At 47.1% G+C, this 16,418-nt stretch overlaps 2 protein-coding genes across 6 annotated transcripts; both read right to left on the bottom strand.

Moving 5' to 3' along the window:
* Positions 1-215: 215 nt before the first annotated feature.
* On the bottom strand, positions 216-4,854 carry LOC126999463 (solute carrier family 49 member A3-like). Of its 4 annotated transcripts, none has more exons than XM_050862080.1 (11): positions 4,528-4,854; positions 3,946-4,130; positions 3,710-3,868; positions 3,374-3,484; positions 3,174-3,282; positions 2,961-3,099; positions 2,643-2,841; positions 2,327-2,479; positions 1,891-2,047; positions 1,051-1,179; positions 216-603 (listed from the first exon to the last, which is right to left on the bottom strand). In XM_050862080.1, exons 2-11 carry the CDS (start codon positions 4,069-4,071, stop codon positions 509-511), a joined length of 1,377 nt encoding a protein of 458 aa, XP_050718037.1. In that variant the 5' UTR covers positions 4,072-4,130; positions 4,528-4,854; the 3' UTR covers positions 216-508. The 4 variants fall into 4 exon arrangements, with proteins under 4 accessions (XP_050718037.1, XP_050718036.1, XP_050718035.1 ...); XM_050862079.1 differs by having other exon boundaries at positions 3,946-4,098; XM_050862078.1 differs by having other exon boundaries at positions 4,536-4,854.
* A 1,262-nt stretch (positions 4,855-6,116) lies between these two features.
* Positions 6,117-16,398, bottom strand: LOC126999462 (uncharacterized protein B0416.5-like). 2 transcript variants are annotated; one of them, XM_050862074.1, is made up of 11 exons: positions 15,679-16,398; positions 12,773-13,051; positions 12,139-12,297; positions 11,420-11,527; positions 10,760-10,868; positions 9,930-10,068; positions 9,620-9,818; positions 9,346-9,498; positions 9,084-9,240; positions 8,570-8,698; positions 6,117-6,993 (listed from the first exon to the last, which is right to left on the bottom strand). In XM_050862074.1, the coding sequence occupies exons 2-11, from the start codon at positions 12,983-12,985 to the stop codon at positions 6,701-6,703; spliced, it is 1,659 nt and encodes a 552-aa protein (XP_050718031.1). In that variant the 5' UTR covers positions 12,986-13,051; positions 15,679-16,398; the 3' UTR covers positions 6,117-6,700. The 2 variants fall into 2 exon arrangements, with proteins under 2 accessions (XP_050718031.1, XP_050718032.1); XM_050862075.1 differs by having other exon boundaries at positions 12,773-12,993.
* Positions 16,399-16,418: the final 20 nt, after the last annotated feature.

Raw genomic sequence — 16,418 nt, 5'->3', positions numbered from 1 at the left:
CTTCCCTCTTCCCTTCCCTCCCTCTTCCCTTCCCTTCCCTCCTTTCCCTTCCCTCTCTCTCTCCCTTCCCTCCCTCTTCCCTTCCCTTCCTTCCCCTCCCTACCCTTCTCTCTTCCCTTGCCCTCCCTACCCTTCCCTCTCTTCTCTTCCCCTCCCTACCCTTCCCTCTCTCCACTTTCCCTTCCTACACTTTTTGGGCGTGGAAAAGAAACTAATTATATATCACAGTTTATTTTTATCATGTGTCTTATTGGTTACTGGCTTATTCATCTAGTGATTCATCTATTATTAGTGCCTCTTAAAAGTACTATTTACGTATATCTATTTTGATTATCGTAATTTATGTAACTTATCTATATTAATTTTACTTGTCAGTCTGCTTATTTTTACATTGGTTCATTACTTGATGTTATATATTAGTTTAATCTCGTCTACCCAACACACACACACACACACACACACGCAGAAGGCAAGTTGTAGCGGTGGTGGTGGTGGTGGCAGCGTTGCGTCACCCAGCCTGTTGCCGCTTGTAAGGTGTGTGGAAGAGAGGGACGAAGAGGATGACGATGACGGAGAGGACCACCATGACCCCCGTGATGGGTGCTGCAGGGGCGGGATTGAAGGTCAGCAGTTGAAGAGTAGTAGTAGTAGTAGTAGCAGTAGTAGTAGTAGTAGCAGCAGTAGAAGTAGAAGTAGAAATAGAAGAATGAAAAGAAAAGAAGAAGATAAGAAGAAGAAGAAGAAAAAGAAGAACAAGATCAAGAAAAATATTAGAAAGAGAAAGAAAAAGAAGTAATAGTAGCAGAAATAGTTGTAATATTAGTAGAAAATAGTAGTAGTAGAAGTAGAAGTAGAAGAAAAAGAAGGAGATAAGAAGAAGAAGATCAAGAAAAATATGATAAAGAAAAAGAAAATAAGTAATATTAGCAGAAATAGTTGTAATATTAGTAGAAATAATATTACTAGTGGTAGCGATGAAGTTATTAGTTGCAGTGAAAAAAAAAGTGATTCTGATGGGACCAGGTGTAACAGGTGACCCAATTAACACACCTGAGTAGTCCCGAGCCTCCAGGTTAGAGGTCAGGCCGGCCGTGCACACCTCCACGCCCTCGAGGCTCCGCGGCAGGTCACTGGAGAAGTACACGACGGCGTTGGTCATGAGCACTCCGAGGACCTGACCTGTTGGGGAAGAGTCAAGGTCATGAAGGATACCTGAACACACCTGACCCCTCTTACCTGTGGAGCTCATTAGTGTGTATTGCGTTTGGTGGCTCTGAGGGTTTATATTTAAGTGTATGATCGAGTTTTTGGCATGGTCCATTGTTTGTTTGTTTGTTTGTTTGTATTACGATAAGGGGGGCCACTCCCACACTAATATAAAAGAACAGACTACTGGGCTAGCTTTGGAATAGGTGCCCTTATGGAAGAGGGCTCCTTTAGCTAGTGTCACCCTATGCCCCTTTTTGTATACTTTTGTTGAAATAAAAAAAAAACATCTCAAGGGCAACAAACAAAGAACAGGAAAAAAAAGAAGCTAATTCGCTGGTCCTGCAAAGAAGAGAGGTCAGCTTCGGATGTAGAGTTCTTGATAAGTCTTAATACTCTTAGCGATGTTGTTTTGATTGTTTTTGTGCTTATCTTTGGTGTGCCGATTGTCTTCACTCTTGTGGCACCATGATTCTGTTTGCCCTTGGGTGGACCAGCTGGCGGTGGGGCAGGGAACACAGGGGAAAGTTCATATGTATTCAGAGAGACACAGTGGGATCCTAAATAGTGTAAAATCAAATTGGGTGATTCATGAGTAATATATTGCGACGTACAAAATACCTTCACTTTCTCTGGGTCACCGGTGTTGGTTGGTGCCAGGAAGACGCGCGTTGTGTCACTCACCCGTCACATACATGAGCGTGGCGCTGATGGTCTCCTCCACGGGGTAGGTGGTCTCAACGCCCATCTCCAGGCTGAGGGCGAACACACCGTTGCAGAAGAACCCGAACAGCGAGGCGGCGATCAGCAGGAGAACGCTTTGATCCGGCACGAGGTACATCTGGCGAGGCAGGTGTTAGGGGGCTACAGGTGTGCAGTGCAGTGGCCAGAAGAGAGGTCAATTTCGGATGGAGACTGGAGAGTGTCTTGGTATTCCTTAGCTATGTTGTTTTAATTGTTATTGTGTTTACCTTTGTTGTGACGTTTGATTTCACATGGAATTTTATACGTGAACCTAAGCGGGTGGAAAGGTTCAGCTAATGTGGACAAATAACATCAAACCTTCCGTGTCGTGGAAAGACCAGTTAAACCGAGACTCTCAGTGGCTCAACACACTCACCTCCATCATCACCACGGCGCAGACAACACCAAACGCGTAGGAAAACTTGACGATCGGCGTGAGGGCCTTGGTGCGGATGGCCACCACGGCGATGGTCAGCGAGCCCACGAGGCCGGCGATGACGAAGGTGGTGACCGTGGCGCCGCTGAACAGCTGCAGGAGGACAAATAAACCGCTGGACACAAGGAAGCGAGGTCCATCACGTGGAGATTTCGACAATTATTTGCTGTGTCATGAGCGTTACAGGTGAGCTGCCAGACAAGCTTCTCCGCGGGTCGCCCGCCGTATCATGGCAGAGGAGCGTCGTGATACGTACGTCACTGTATCCCATGGAGCAGAGTATCTGTTGGGTGAGCGTGCTGAAGGAGAGGAAGGTAGCCACGATGATGGCGGTCATGAGGAGCATGCCGAGGAAGGGGAGGCAGGTCAGGGTATCCTTCAGCTGCTGCAGGAATGGCGCGCGTTTTGCCTCGCCCTGCTCGGCGCTGCGGCTCGGCGGTGTCGGCGGCCTCGATCTGCGGCCAAGAGCTGTATTAGGTGGACGTTAAAATTGCACGGCTGGTTGAACCATTGTACCTTACTGTCCCGCCATCACACGTGTGCCTCGCGCCCCCTCCCTCCCTCCCCCACCCACCTGGTGACGCAAACGACGGCAACGAGTTCGCAGAGGACGGCCAGGCCAGCGTACGCATAGTTGAGGGTCGGGAGTTGCTGCGTCTCCGGCACCAGCAGCGGCGACACCACCTGCGCCACCGAGATACCGAGGGCGGGGGCTTGAGAGAGGAACACTTTGGGTCAGCAAGGAAGGTGTCGGCAAGGAGCGTCAAGGAAACACGGAGCTACTCACAGAAAGTCACGGCGGTGGTGGCCATCATCCGCTCCTCGTCCGGGAACCAGTTCTGCGCGACCTTGGTGGAGATGAAGGCGAGGTAGGTCGAACCGATGGCCGCGGCGACCTGTGTGAGGAGCCTTTGCGTTAATGCTGCCCCTTGGACCCGTGACGCCACACACACACACACACACACACACACACACACACACACACACCTGCCCGGTCAGACTGACGGCGTACTGCGTGGAGGCTTTGTTGATGAGTCCCGAGGTGGCCAGGGCGCGCGTCAAAGCTCCCACACAGTTCAGAGCCGACCCGAGGTGGATCTGTGGACATACGTATTCAAGCAACCCTTACAGTCTACAGTTTAAAGTGCTGTGAGGCAGAGATCAACCAAGACGCCAAGAACTGCAGTGCCCTGACAAAACTATAACCATGAACGGAGAACTATAAAGAAAGATGTGGTGAGGCTAACTCGAACTCAAGGAAAAAAAGAAAAAGGTAGTTCCCTGATAGTATTACACCGGTTAATCCTTTGGCTCGGTACTCACGCCTGCCTTCACGCCGAACTTGTTGAACGTGAAGGTGGAGACTAAGAAGAACATGAAAGGGACGACGAGGTAGACTTCCGAGAACCAGTTGATCTGTGGCAGCGTGGCCTCGAAGTAGTCCGCCGCCTTGTACGCCACCGACGCCAGGTTGAAGCACAGCTGGAGGGCGGGAGAGAGGGAAAGAGCTCGTGTGTGTGTGTGTGTGTGTGTGTGTGTGTGTGTGTGTGTGTGCTCACCCCGGCGTTGCACACGTTGAGCAGCATCACCGTCACCGCCATAGCGAAGCGTCGTCTGTAGGCCCGGTAGGTGGCTCCCTCACCCTCGACGCCTTGCCCCTCCGCCACGACCCTCCCGTCCCCCATCTCGCCTCACCACGTTGCCGCGACTCACTGAAGACACACACGCGTTACTTCACGTTACACTGGTTAAAAGAGTAGAAATATATCACGGTTATGGAATTTACGATTTTTTCATAGAGCGAAGATTAATATTGTTCAGTCTCGCTTTACCACGTCGATGCGATTCACTGATGATGACATACACACACTGGTTCACAACTTACGCTGACTTTTACGATAGGAAATGTATCACAAGTATGGAATTTGTTGTTTTTTTCCACCCAGTAAAGATAGATATTGCTCCGTTGTGCTCCGTAGTCCCTATCACAAGACAGAATCTGATGTTATTGAATTCTTTGTGATTGTAGTGTTCGATTAATGACAGGCAGGTTCTAATTGCTTGAGTGCCTGATCTGCCAACCTTTAAAATCGTAGAATCGGATTAGCGTCAGGCAGGTTTCGAATGCGTGAGTGACTGACCTACCAACCTTTGTAATTGTAAAGCTGGGTTGATATCAGGCAGGTTTCCCGTGTGCCTGACCTGACAACCTCTCCACCGGCCGCCGAGCACTGGCCACGAAGTCTGTCAGGGGGAACGTTCACTTGGCCCACCGATAACGGATGCTGACGGTGGTGTGTGGAGAACTGTGCATGTATGGGGATCCTCCTTCCCTCTCAACCTTTCACCCGCCAGCCGCCTGATCGTTGTCTCTTCCTGACGCGTTATCTCTGCGGCTCCCGTGTTTTGCGCCGTCTCGTCTGCTGTTGGAGGGTATCATCTTCCGCCCTGTGCGCCTCCTCCGTCCACTATCCTGCTTATCTCTAACCTTGGAAGACCCCGTCACGTGTGGTATGACCCCTTCGTGCCTAACTTACAGTGACTTGCAGAACTTTCATCCATGTGCAAGCTGTTAATGAGGCACCAAAACACACGTGAGGTATGTTGATATTGAGTTGTAGATGTCGAAAGAAAAAAGTAACAAGTATATTAGCCTTACCTTATAACAGGAATATCTTAGTGCGTGTTTTGTTTTATGTTTCATTTGATAATTACATAAATCTTAATTCACGGTGAAAATATTTGCCAATGAAGACCTTATGAAGAAAAAACATCAAGTATATAATTTTTACACTAGAAGAAAGAGCTCAAAGGCAAAAAGAAAACAAAAAAAAACGCTCAGCACTGCATCTAGAAACACGAATAGAAATGAGTTACCCAAAAAGACTTAAGCTTACCCTAAAATTGAGGCATCGTAGTGTTTTCTTCCGCTTAAGAATTACGTAAATCAGAACGGTGAAATTAGTTGCCAGTGGAGGCCTTGTGAACCTAGGATAAGAGTTTAAAAATATTCCACGGTGCTGCCAGCCTGCCCACGTCACCGATAGGCCGAGAACGGTTACCTCACCAGTACCCGACACACCGACTGGACGTAAATGTGTCAGTAAAGGGGCTAGTACACTGGGCGAATACTCCGTGGGTCTTCAGTCAAACCACGATTTCCGCCAGCGTGGTTCTCATTTGTTTCTTGTTATTGCTGCTGATGATGATGGTGAGTAATACCGTCGTCCTTCAGTGAAATCTACCGTAGCTTTGGAAGATCGTGGACACGTAAGAAAACCACGGAAATACGAGAACCACGCCAGCGGTAATCGTGGTTTGACTGAAGATCCACGGAAAATTTGCCCAGTGTAATAGCCCCTTAAGAGGAAGGAAGGGCTGAACACGCTGGCATCACCACTTCAGCACCACAGAATATTTGGCCACCATCATCACCAACAGCAGCAGCCATTACCAGACCACTGCAGTACATATGTTAGTTAATAAATGTGACTCTGACAGGGCTGAACACATTGGCATCACCCTTTCACTCACACTTCAGGATTGTCAGCCATTATCATCACCAACAGCAGCAGCCAATACAAGCCCACTGCAGAACACATCTTAGTCAGTTCATCCTTGTGACCATAACAAGCACACAACAGGCCACTCTATACAGGCTCCAGGGAAACCTTAGTATACATGAACTTGAAGAAATCGCAGAATATCGAGGCGGAGGAAAACATAGCCGTGTGAAACTCATTTATTTTTCGACTTTTCAGCCTAACTACGAATGAACTCCAAAAAAATATCACTGCTAATAAATAGTGTCGGCGGTTCCCTAACGGTACGAGACGGCTAAACACTGAGATCGTTAACGTTATGTGTGGCGAGTGGCGGGTAGCCTAAACTGTGCTCCTCGTGACAGCGGGATGATCTCACCTGCCCTCATGCCAACAGACGACCCGCTGAAATCACTGACATTCCCTGGCGTCGACTTGCGGCTTGTGAGGGCGAACTATTAATCATCGACGGCGGCAGTGGCAAGTTAGCGATAGGAGGTGAAGGAGGAGGAGGAGGAGGTATGGAACTGAAGGATAACTGCTCTCCACCCTCCACTTCCAACCACCACCACCACGGAAGAGGAGGAGAAGGCACGGAACAGGAGGAGTAGGTGGCGTAGGTGATGGGGAAGCATGGAAGAGGAGAAGGAAGTATGGAACAGGAAGAAAAGTGGTCTCTTGCTTTCCACCACTACCTGCCACCACCACCACTACCCACCACCTCCACCACAGTCTGTTTCTTCCTCCACGGCACAAACACCCGCCGCAGGACCTACAAGCGGCACTGTTCGACGTCTGAGTCAGCCTCCGTCGCCGCCTCCTTCGCCTCGTCCTTGGCCAGCACCGTGACGCGGGTTTTGGAGGAGTTTGAGGTGGTAGTATTGTTTCTTGAGACGACCTCTGAGCCGTAGCCCGAAGTGGCGGTGAGGGAGTGGCTGGAGGAGGCGTTTGAGATGTCCGGGTTGGATGCGCTCTCAGCCTCCAGTCTCTTGTACGGCGTCTTGAAGAATATGATGATGAGGAGCACGACGAAGGTGAGGAGCGCCATCATCCCCGTCAGGGAGACTGTGAGAGAAAACATGATTGGTTGGAAGCTGGAAACAAGGCGAGGATATCTGAAGGCTACACAGGAAGGAAGATCGAGGTGTATAAAGGTCTAAGAAGCGATACAATGCGTCAGAGGTCTACAGAAGAAGAAGATGAAGAACAAGAAGAGAGAGAAAACATGATTGGTTGGAAGCTGGAAACGAGGAGAGAAGGATATCTGAAGGCCACATAGGAAGGAAGATCGAGGTGTATAAAGGTCTAAGAAGCGATACAATGCATCAGAGGTCTACAGAAGAAGAAGACGAAGAACAAGAACAAGTAGAGAAAAAAAATTATTGGTTAGAAGCTGGAAACGAAGAGAGAAGGTTATCTAAAGGCTACACAGGAAGGAAGATCGAGCTGTAAAGGATTAAGAAGCGATACAATGCGTCAGAAGTCTACAGAAGAAGGAGACAAAGAAGACGAAGAACAAAAACAAGAAGAGAGAGACAAAACATGATTGGATGGAAGCTGGAAACGAAGAGAGAAGAATATTTGAAGGCTATACATCATACATGGGAAGGAAGATCGAGGTGCAAAAGCCTAAGAAGCGATACAATGCGTCAGAAGTCTACAAAAGAAGAAGAAGACGAAGAACAAGAACAAGAAGAGATGAAAAAGAAGAAGAAAAGACCATCAAGCCAGATCAACGCCACACTACTTCACCACCTCACCACACCAACACCACATCACATTGACGCCACACTGCCTCACCACCTTAGGCTCATAATCTCAAACATTTAGGGGCTTACACACATACCAACATTTGATAAGACTTTCGTAGAGGCTGTGGGTAGTTTTATGACCCTAGCGATAGTTTGACAAGGCTTATGCACCGTGAACTTGAAAACCTCTCTTGAAACCCCGACTAATCTCCTTTGTGGTCTTTGGTAATAATTGCTGTGAAAGCCGAAAGCGTCTGAGAGCACGGTTGTCCTGGTGGAGGTGTAGCTGCAACCATATGTACAGCAACGTTGCCAGATGGTGGTGTTCAGGCTCCTATATTTGCCGATTTCCAACCCTAAAACTGTCTCCTCCACCTAAATATCTGGCTTTGTATATAGCTAACGTTAAAATGGTCAATTATTGCTGTTTCTTGGCAATAGCTATGGGGCAGAAACCGGTAAATATGATGCTCCGAGTACGATAATCTGGCAACGTTGATGTACAGGTGGGTTGTAAAGAATAGGCCCTGCTCCTATTCTTAAGTTTATTGGGTACAGGAGCTGGCAAGGGCGGAGCGGTACACCCTGCCAGAATGGTGGTCAGGCTCCCACTCATCCCACCGCTGCCACCATATGTACTGGTGGAGGTGTAGCTGCCGCCATACGGGCCTCTCATAATAAATATCTCCAAACGGCACAAAGGAGATAAGTTGGGGTCTCATAAGCCTTTTCTTACGTTCATGATCCAGAATTCTTGTCAAACTATCACTAGACTCATAAAACTATACCTATGGAAATACCCACAACTTCTACGAAAGCCAAATGTGGGTGTGTAGACCCCGAAATGTCTAAGAACACGGGCCTTCGATACCCCCTACAGCGTCACTTACTTGAGTAGTCCATGGGGTGCAGGTCGGAGTTCTCCTCGACAGTGCAGACCTCCAGGTACTCATACGCGGGCTTCATGTCGCGTGAGAGCAGCGTGACCATGGCGATGATGATGACGCCCTGAGCCTGGCCTGGGACGCGGAGAAACCAAATGAAGGGTGAGAAGCGTTTGAAAGGACTTGTGAAGGAGGAAGAGTGCATGGTGCAGTAGGAAGGATTTTGGAGGAGGATTGGTAAGAGGGAAAAGACCTTGGTGAAGAATTTTGTTACACTCTCCTCACTCACAAAGAACCTTGGAACACTCCCTTAACACCTACGCCTCCAGCACGTTTGAGAGGACTTGTGAGGCAGCAAAGATACACTGGAGAAAGATTGATGCAGTAATGATATAGGAGAGGAGAATTTGTGCGGGGGAACAGATAGTGGAGAAGAATTGTGTTACAGCATCAACACTCACAAAAACTCTGGAACACTCCCCTAACACCGCGGCCTCCAGCGCTTCCCCTCGAGGCTCACCGGACATGAAGATGAAGGCGGTGCTGATGCTCTCCTCCACAGGGTACGTCGCCTCCACCGCCAGCTCCAGGCCGATCGGGTACGCCCCCACGCCGAAGAACCCAAAGAGGGCGCAGGAGAGACCCACAATGACAGGCTGGTTGGGCACGAGGAACATCTACGGAGGGAGGCAAGGGTTACAGACCAGGTCACAGGCCAGGTCACACAGGTCAAGCCACACACACATGAGTAAGTTTTAAGTAATGTCTCGCCTCAGACTGACCTCCATCATGACAATGGCGAAGATGGCCGCGCAGCCGTAGAAGAGCTTGGTGATAGGAGTAAAGGCCTTGGTGCGGTCAGCAGCTATGCCCGTCACGGCAGAGCCCACGAAGCCGCTCAGGATCAGCAACGCCATAGCCACGCCGCTGAATACCTGCGAGGGAGGAGGACGCCAGTGTGTGTGAAGGTCAAGGAGGAGGAGCAAGACATCACACTGACCAAGGCCAAGAAAGAAGTTTGGCCTTGGCGCTGACCGCCGAACAGTTATCACTCACATCGTCGTAGCCGAGGGGACAGAGGATCTGCTGCGCCACGGTGGCCAGGGCCGAGAACAGCGCCACCCCGCACCCGAGGGCCAGCAGCAGCAGCAGGTACGGGATGCAGGTGAAGGTGTCTTTGAGCTGCTGCAGGTACGAGGCGCGGTCCCTCTCCCCGCGGGCCGCGCTGTGGCTGGGCGGCGTCGGCGGCTTCGACCTGCAGACAGCGATCACGTTAGCCAGCGGGAGGCATCCCTCGCGGCACAGCCTTGGCCCGTCCTCCCCAGGTAAAGATGCCCTCCACGCCATCCCCAGCTCCCGCACTCACCTGGTGATACAGACGATGGTCACCAGCTCGCACAGGATGGCCAGGCCCCCGAAGACATAATTAAGAGTCGGGATCTGCTCCTTCTCTTGCACCAGGAGCGGAGAGGCCACCTGCGTCACCAGGATGCCGAAGGGGTTGGCTGCGGGGGAGAGGAGGGCCGTGAAGACATGTTAGGGTGACAGTAGCGACTGCCGCAGCGTCTGAGGCCCAAGCATTCATTATTGTGTGTTTTCACTGCCACCAGGCCTCCCAGGCGCCCGTGGAACAAGTCTGGCGGTGCAGCCTTTCCAGTGATCATATTCGCATTGCCGCGCCGATGAGCTGCAGGGAGGTCGCATTTGACCCGCACGTCGTGATGCAGTTATCGTGTCACGGTGACCTTCATGTTTCTTGGCTTTACACAATATATATTTGGGCGTTGTCTGATGCTGTATCTCGCAGCCCTTATGACCGCTGAGCATTTAATCACAGCAGATAACGTATCAGAAATATTTTCAAGATTTTGTGGCCATCCCACGGTTTACTAATAGACTTGTGTACTTATGTGACGACCTTGATGGATATTCTTTGAAGAGGAGAATTGGGAAGGGCGTAAGGAAGGTCAGTGTCGCCTTGGAAAGGAACTGTGCTTCGTCTCTCACCAAATAAGTCTTCATCCTGTCCAGATATATTACCTACAGCAGTGACGGCATTGACAGGCTAAGAAAAAAAATGAACTAAATTGCTTTATAGACAATAAATACTCCCCCAGCAACAGACGACCAGTTTCGCAGGCTGCTTTAGGTAAGTGAGACGGAAAAGCTGGAAACAGAACCACCAACGAAACTCACACATGGAGAGGATGGTGGTGGAGAGCGCGCGGGAAGACTCGGGGAACCACAACTGAGACACCTTTGTCGGGATGAAGAGCAGGAACGACTGGGCCATCGCGGACACCACCTGCCGAAACACTGGGATTAGGACACGGCGGGTTTACCTGTTCTTCTCACCTTACTCAGTCACTTGGAAGCCCCGTAAGAGACACTGCAGCCTGTCCACACACCAGCACCCAAGAAACTGTAACCATGAATGACTTAAAATGAGACGCCTGTGATTGCCTTTCTGTTGAATCCTGAGACGAGGTTAGATTAGTGTGATTTTGATGTTCTCTTACCGTGTAATCAATGACCTCTACCGCTCAAACTTGATATCTGTGTGTTTTCTCAAGCTTTCAAGTTGTTTTGTGGTGTTCAGATTTTGGAATGTATGAAAAAGAGAAAGAGGATGAGAAGAAATAGGATGAAGGCGCATAAAGATAAGGAAATAGAAAAGAAAGAAGAATAAGAAAGGGGAGAGTAAGAGAAAAGGGAGAAGAGAGAAGGAAGAGCAAGAAGAGGAGCAGAATAAAGATAATGACAAAAATGAAGAGGAGGAGCTAGGAAGTAAATCGTCAAAGGTAGGCACTGTGTTGTCCTTCACTGCGCCCCTTCCTCACGCCCTTCTAGCCTTACCTGCCCCGCCAGACACACAGGGAACTCAGCCTCGTGCGGGAGAAACCCAGCGGTGGACAGAGCGCGCACCACGGCCCCGATACAGTTGAGGGCGCCCCCGATGTGGATCTGTGCACGGAACCAGGAGGAAAGATGGACAATGAGAACCTCGGAGAATTGTCTTGTTGCAGTAGAAAGAAAGGATGGCAAATAACAGTAAAGAGAAGTGTATTTGTGACATGCACTGGAAGGGAAAGATGACTGTACACGAAACCAAGAGGAAAAATGGATGATGAGAACCATGAAAAAAGTTTCTTGTTGCATTGGAAGGGAAGGATGTCAATGAAGAGTGAAGAGAAGTGTATTAGTGACTGGCAATCTGATACGAAGACCTGCTGCATTGGAAGGGAAAATGGCAAAGAGCAGTGAAGACATTAGTGACTGACAACACCTGATACAAAGAAAGAAAGGAGAAAGGAATGAAAAGATGGAGTAATCTCGTGTCGTGGAAAGAAAATGAAGAACAGCAAAAAGAAATATCACCAGCTGGCAATACTAGATGACTATTTTAATTGGGTGAGGAAAAGATTGAAGACCACCAATGGGAAATGTTAGCAAATGACATTACCATATACAAAAACTGTCTATGTTAAGGATGATGAGTTTTCTGTCTTTCACCATCCAAATCTTCAACGACCTATCCCCAAAAAAGAAAAACTGGATGAGGTTTGTATGCTTACCGCTGCCCTGAGGCCCAGCTGGTTGACGCTGAAGGTGGAGATGAAGCAGAAGGGAATGGACACGAAGAGGAACGTGAGGCTGAACCAGTTGACGTCTGCGATGGCCACGTTGAAGTACTCCGCCGCCTTGTACGACACGGGCGCGATGTTGATCCAGAGCTGCGGCGGGAGGGGGTTGAGAGGATGTTAGAAAAGAGAGTCAGGAGGAAGATATTGAGAGAAACGTATATAGAAGGGTAAATAGAATGGGACAAATGCTAAAGCTGCACGTGGTTTCGGTGATGCCTTAACTAAATACACAAGAAATAACATCGTAATAATTCCTGTCATAAAATACGGTGGTTCACAATGTTAACAATGGATTAGTATAGTATCGGTGTGTTTGCGTGCTAGCTTATCTTGAGTCTATTGATGCTGATACCAAGACTTCATATATTGGTTATCACGTCTGTTTACGGCATCTTGTAAGAATTTCTTTACAAATGAGGACTAAGAAGAAAAAGAGGAAGAAAAGGGATAAGACCACTCTATACTCACCCCGGCGTTCGAGATATTCAACATTATGCAAGATTTCCTAACTAATGAAGACGAAGAAGAAGAAAAAGAGGAAGAAAAGGAAGATCACTCTACTCACCCCGGCGTTGGATATATTCAACAACACCACCGTCAGCAGCACCAACCACCTCTGTCTGTACACTCGGAAAGTCGTTGCATCGGCGGCGGGGCTGTTCTTCCTTGATCCGCCGCGCCCCGCCACCGCCTCCACCGCCTCCTCCTGCTGCCTCGTGCCGTCCATCACCACCCCGACGCTCTCCTGGCTCGTGGTGTCTCCGTCAGGGCTCCTCATGCCGGCGACTGGGCGGGGGGCGGAGAATTTGGGTATTGTCGCTGTGTACTTTGTTTCAGGGCCGTGCTTTGTTCAAGAAGGTGCACAATGAAGGTTTGTTATCGGTGGTGATAGCGAAGGAGAGGACAGGGGGACGGGAGAGTGTGTGAGGGAGGGGGGAGGCATGTGTGATGGGGGAAGGGGATGGGGAGGGGAGAGGTGTGGGGAGTTTGAAAGGGTGTAGGGGAGAGAGATAAGAGATGTTAAGAGGAGAATGGGGAGAGGTGTGTGGGAGAAGAGGATGGGGGAAGGGGATGAGAGGAGAGGTGTGGGGAGTTTGAAAGGGTGTAGGGGAGAGAGAAGAGATGTTAAGAGAAGAGGGGAGAGGGAAGAGGAATTGTGGGGAAGGGAGAAGAGAAGTGTGTTAAGAGGAGGATAAGGAGGGAAATGCTGTAGGGACGAATGATTTGCGATACAGTGGTAATCTTGCGCTGTGGTTGTGTTGATATCGTGGCCCATTAGGACCCAGTTGTGCTATATTTTGTTTTGAGTGTATGGAAGTTTGTAATGACATGTATATTCGCTGATGGGTGACTGGCCTCTTTACTTCACACATTATTCTTGATCAGGTAGAAAGTTAATATCTGAGGTAGGCTATTATGTCATTTTGTTATGCTACTTCGAATTGCAGTAAGAGTAAGCTATGCAAGCGATGCCACATTAATGTAAAATCACTTTAGGTTTGAAGGAGAGACCCAACCATGGACCATGGTGTCTGTATTTTCTTGTTTTTCATATGTAAATCTGTAATCTCTCTCTCTCTCTCTCTCTCTCTCATAAGCAGTAAATCTTGTTCGTTATATGTCTGTCTTCGTTGCTGGCTTAATCTTATCTTGCCGCCCACTCTAACGTTCTTTCCTCAACCTCCTGTATCCTCCTTGCTATAGCCTGCTTCCTCCGTCTGCCACCAGGGTCACGGAACACACACACACACACACACGTACCAGCCTCGTATAATCCTTCCTGTCATAAACTCCGATGAATCAAAAAATGTTAATGGATTTATAGCTGTGTGTTAGTTTATGTCGCCTCTGTGTTTGTGCTGGTAGTAAAGTTTTGTATATGTGTTATCGCGTTGATGTGTTTATGGCGTTGTGTAAGAATTCGTGACTTATGAGGACGGAGATGATGAAGAAGAAGAAGAAGAAGAAGAACACGAAGAATAAGAACTAGAAAAATAAAAAGAAGAAGACGATGAAAATGAAAAAGAAAATATTCAAAATAAAGAAGAAGAAGGAAAACAACAACAGTAACAGCTATAGTAATAATAACAACAACACCAAGGAATAAAATAAACAAGTATATCATAGAAGTAGAGAAAAAGAAAACAAGAAAACGAAAACACGAGAAGAGGAAACAGGATGAAAGCACACACAAAAAAAAAGGAAATATCAAAAAGACGAAAGAAGAAAAGAAAGAGGTCACATTTTATCATCAGTAAACTTAGCCTCCTTTGTTTTTATCTAGTGTCATTTTATCATCAACTGCAGCTGTCGGTTTTTTCTTCTTCTTATCAGTGTATTACGTGGTTGCCAATCATATCGAGTACCTTCATTAATTAGTTTTTTTTTTTTTTATACATATTTTTCCTTTTTATCTTCCTTTTTTTCATTTTTTTGGTTCATGTATGAGTCGTATTTTGTAACTATAGCCTCATTTTAGTGTTCGTCGGTACAGTTTTAAATATTTCTCCTTTTTTATTCATTAAACTAATTTTTCATTCATTCATTTTTTTTTTACTTTCTTCCTTTGTTACTGTTCTCCATCTTTTATTATTTAGTTTATTTTCCTTATTTCCTTCTTTTTATTTTTTTCTAATTCTACGTTCATTCATTTTTTTCTTTCTTCCTTTAATGCTGTTTTCCATCTTTTATTATTTAGTTCATTTTCCTTATTTCTTTCTTTTCATTCTTTTCTAATTCTCCATTTATTCCTTTTTTCCTTTCTCCCTCTTTCTTCTTCTCTCCTCCATCTTTTCTGATATATATATTTCTTCCTCGCCTTCGTCTCTTTCATACTATCCTGACCTTCAATTAGTTCATATCTTGCCCCCTTATCTTCCGCCTCTTCACCTATTCCTTCCTTTATTCCTCTTATGTCATTCCCTCTTCCTCCATCCCTGTCATCCTTTCCTTCTATTTCTATTCTAACTCATCCTTCCTCCTTCTACTTTCTTCCTTTTTCCTCCCTTCTTCTACGTACCCTTCTCTTTCCTCTCTTCCTCTATATCCTTCACCTCCTTTCCTTCACATTTTTCTATTTTTATCTTATCTTCAAACTTCATCCTTCCTTAATTCCTTCCTTTCCTTCCTTCCTTCCTCGATGTCCTTCACCTCCTTTCCTTCTCATTTTTCTATTTCTATCTTAAATTTCATCCTTCCTTCCTTTCTTCCTTTCCTTCCTTTCTTTCCTCTCTTTTCACATCATAAAAAGGTGATAAAAACTCCCTTTGTATATCTTATCAGGAATTGGTTCATATAAGTGCACGTATTGTTTTTAGAGAGAGAGAGAGAGAGAGAGAGAGAGAGAGAGAGAGAGAGAGAGAGAGAGAGAGAGATTATAAAGGTCATATGAATCGGTGATGATGATATAAATATAGACTCATAAATAACCTTAATAATAAACTAAAAGCTCGGTATTGCTTATTAACTTACCTTGGAATATATTAGGGAGGAGGTGTGCTTGAGTTTTGATCAGCTGGTGTGTGCGTGTGTGCGTGCGTGTGACTCTGAGGCAACTTCGTATAATGAGAGATGGTCAGGAAGGCAGGAAGTCTCTCTCTCTCTCTCTCTCTCTCTCTCTCTCTCTCTCTCTCTCTCTCTCTCTCTCTCTCTCCTTTTTCGTCGTCTTCTTCTTCTTCTTCTTTTCTAGTACCTCCTTTTCACAATAGGCTACTACAATTTATCCATTTTTCTTTCACTATGTAAAAAAAAATAGGCTGCTTCTTTTTCACTTCAAACACAACCTCCTTCCCATTTTTTTTCTTTATACCTCGTCTTTTTCTTTTCCACTACACACTTTTAACTCTCACTCCTTTCTTCTTTCTTTCTTTTTCTTTTCTCCTTTATTCTTAATTCTTTCCAACTCGTCTAGCTCCTCCCTTTTTCCACTTCACAGCTTAACTTCACCCCTTTCTTCTTCCTTCTTCTTCCTTCTTCTTTCCAACTCTCCAACTAAACACTTCAACTTCAATCCTTCTTTCTTCTTTCTCCTTTCCACCTCGTCTCCTCCCTTCCACCGTTCTCTTATGTCCTTGTTCTTATGTCTGTATCTCTCCTTTTGTGTGTTTCCCAATGGCCTGTCAGCTGTCACACTCCCTCTCTATCCCTTCCTGCGCCCCGGCCGTCACTGCTAGCATGTCCATCCCTTGTTCAACTCAATTTCCGACGAGCTA

Source organism: Eriocheir sinensis, chromosome 16, assembly GCF_024679095.1.
Source record: "Eriocheir sinensis breed Jianghai 21 chromosome 16, ASM2467909v1, whole genome shotgun sequence".
NCBI lineage: Eukaryota > Metazoa > Arthropoda > Malacostraca > Decapoda > Varunidae > Eriocheir > Eriocheir sinensis.
The sequence above is the reverse complement of the archived record's forward strand: the minus strand, read 5'-3'. Positions and strand labels throughout refer to the sequence as shown.